At 41.1% G+C, this 2,500-nt stretch overlaps 1 protein-coding gene across 1 annotated transcript in view; it reads right to left on the bottom strand.

The window, feature by feature from the left end:
• nipsnap3a (nipsnap homolog 3A (C. elegans)) overlaps positions 1 to 2,500 on the bottom strand; it is a 20,304-nt gene that overhangs the window by 14,997 nt on the left and 2,807 nt on the right. Inside the window, exon 4 of the mRNA XM_039813102.1 lies at positions 1,348 to 1,509. Coding sequence (XP_039669036.1) covers positions 1,348 to 1,509 — 162 coding nt within the window. The remainder of the gene's footprint in view (positions 1 to 1,347; positions 1,510 to 2,500) is intronic.

Here is a 2,500-nt window from a genome sequence, read left to right as displayed (position 1 = left end):
CCTGTCTGGATGGTGCTAGTGACGGACTTTTCAACAACAAAACGAAAAGAGTTTTAAAGTATGCGGAGGAAAACTCGGGTGAAAAAGCTGCGAGACGTTTGGACATTGACCCCAGGAGAATCAGATACTGGAAGAAACAGAAGGATGAGCCGACAAGATCAGCCAATCAGAGCAGAGCACGGCTAGCTGGAGGTGGGAGGAAACAGGTTAGCCTGGAGCTAGAAACAAAGCTATGTAGCTAGCGTCTGTAACATTAATCAGATACTGGTGTAACTACTGTATGCTCTTATTGTAATCTACCAGCAATACTGTAGTACCTGTATTTGAAATAAATACTCGGTACATTTACAGGGTTCAAACTGACACAACGGTGGGGTCTGGTTCATTCTGACCCAAACTGCTTTGTCCTTCTGGCTGTTGTTATATATGGTGGTATTTTAACGCTATGGTTTTTCATTTAAAACAGTTTATTTAAAATAATTATACTTATCAAACAGATGTAATTAGAAATAAAGGCCTGCCTCTAATAAAAGCCTGGTACCTTCTGCTGTTTAGATAAATAAAGGCCCGGCTTTTATTTGAGGAAATATGGTATATATATATATATATATATATATATATATATATATATATATATATATATATATATATATGTATGTGTGTGTGTGTGTGTGTGTGTGTGTGTGTGTGTGTGTGTGTGTGTGTGTGTATATATGTGTGTGTGTGTGTGTGTGTGTGTGTGTCTGTGTGTGTGTGGTCATATGTGTGTGTATATATGTGTATATATGTGTGTGTGTGTGGTGTGTGTATATGTGTGTATATATGTGTTATATTTGTGTGTGTGTGTGTGTGTATATAGTGTATATATGTGTGTGTGTGTGTGTGTGTGTATATATGTGTATATATGTGTGTGTGTGTGTGTGTGTATATGTGTGTATATATGTGTATATATGTGTGTGTGTGTGTGTGTGTGTATATATGTGTATATATGTGTGTGTGTGTGTGTGTGTATATATGTGTATATATGTGTGTGTGTGTGTGTGTGTATATATGTGTATATATGTGTGTGTGTGTGTGTGTATATATGTGTATATGTGTGTGTGTGTGTGTGTGTGTGTGTGTGTGTGTGTGTATATATGTGTGTGTGTGTGTATATATGTGTGGTGTGTGTGTGTCTGTGTGTGTGTGTGTATATATGTGTATATATGTGTGTGTGTGTGTGTGTATATATGTGTATATATGTGTGTGTGTGTGTGTGTGTGTCTGTGTGTGTGTGTGTATATATGTGTGTGTGTGTGTGTATATATGTGTGTGTCTGTGTATGTGTGTGTATATGTGTGTACTGACCTCCTGTCTGCGGGGGGGTCTGCAGGCGGCTCCAGGGGACCAGGTAGGTGACCTCGTTCTCCTGAGACGACAACATGGGCATCGCCTTGGAGATGTAGTCCGAGACCCAGGAGGGGTCCTGAGACAGGGCTGCCCGCACAGCTGCCCGCTCAGAATAACTGTCTGGAGAAGAGACACACACACACACACACACACACACACACACACACACACACACACACACACACACACACACACACAGGAGCTCAGTCACGGAGGGAGGTTCAAGATGGCGTCTCGATAACATCCTTTCTGCGTGCTCATGTTTTGAACAACTAAAACATGACTAAGGGCTGAACAGAAGAAACCTTATGGAAAAAATAACTTATCAAGACGACAACTCTCAAGAAGAACTTCTCAAGTGCTTTTTTTCTTCACGCTATTCTCGAACAAAAGTTGCTAGCCGAGTTAGCCAGTTAGCCAGTTAGCTAGTTAGCTAGTTAGCCAGTTAGCCAGTTAGCTAGTTAGCCAGTTAGCTAGTTAGCTAGTTAGCCAGTTAGCCAGTTAGCTAGTTAGCTAGTTAGCCAGTTAGCTAGAAGGAAGTAGCTATAGTTAGTTGCTGCTGCAGCGTGCACCCAGAAGGCTCGAGCAGCGTGCAACTCACGTTGGGTCAAAACTAACCCAACCCTCTTTAGTAAACGCCCTTTTACCTTAACTGTTTTTGTTTTTTTTTTTCTGTATAAATATTTTGGAGCATGGAAGAAGTGGAAGATATGCATACTGTAATGCATTCTTATGAAGACATGCATACTGTAATGCATTCTTATGAAGACATGCATACTGTAATGCATTCTTATGAAGATATGCATACTGTAATGCATTCTTATGAAGACAGGCATACTGTAATGCATTCTTATGAAGATATGCATACTGTAATGCATTCTTATGAAGACATGCATACTGTAATGCATTCTTATGCCAAGAAATCCCCGAGTGACCAATTGTAACCTAACACTTCACAATGATCAGAGCAAACTGAGATGTGTGGAGCCTTCAAAGTTACCAGAAAGAAGTCCAAGTTACGAACCAGCGGCGAGAGAAGGCTCGTTGGAGATGAACTGGTCCTCTCCTGTAAAGTAGACGAGAGCAGGCGGCAGCAGCGGGGGGGGCGGGG

Source organism: Perca fluviatilis, chromosome 10 (assembly GCF_010015445.1).
Source record: "Perca fluviatilis chromosome 10, GENO_Pfluv_1.0, whole genome shotgun sequence".
NCBI classification, from domain to species: domain Eukaryota; kingdom Metazoa; phylum Chordata; class Actinopteri; order Perciformes; family Percidae; genus Perca; species Perca fluviatilis.
This window is presented reverse-complemented; position numbering and strand designations above follow the sequence as displayed.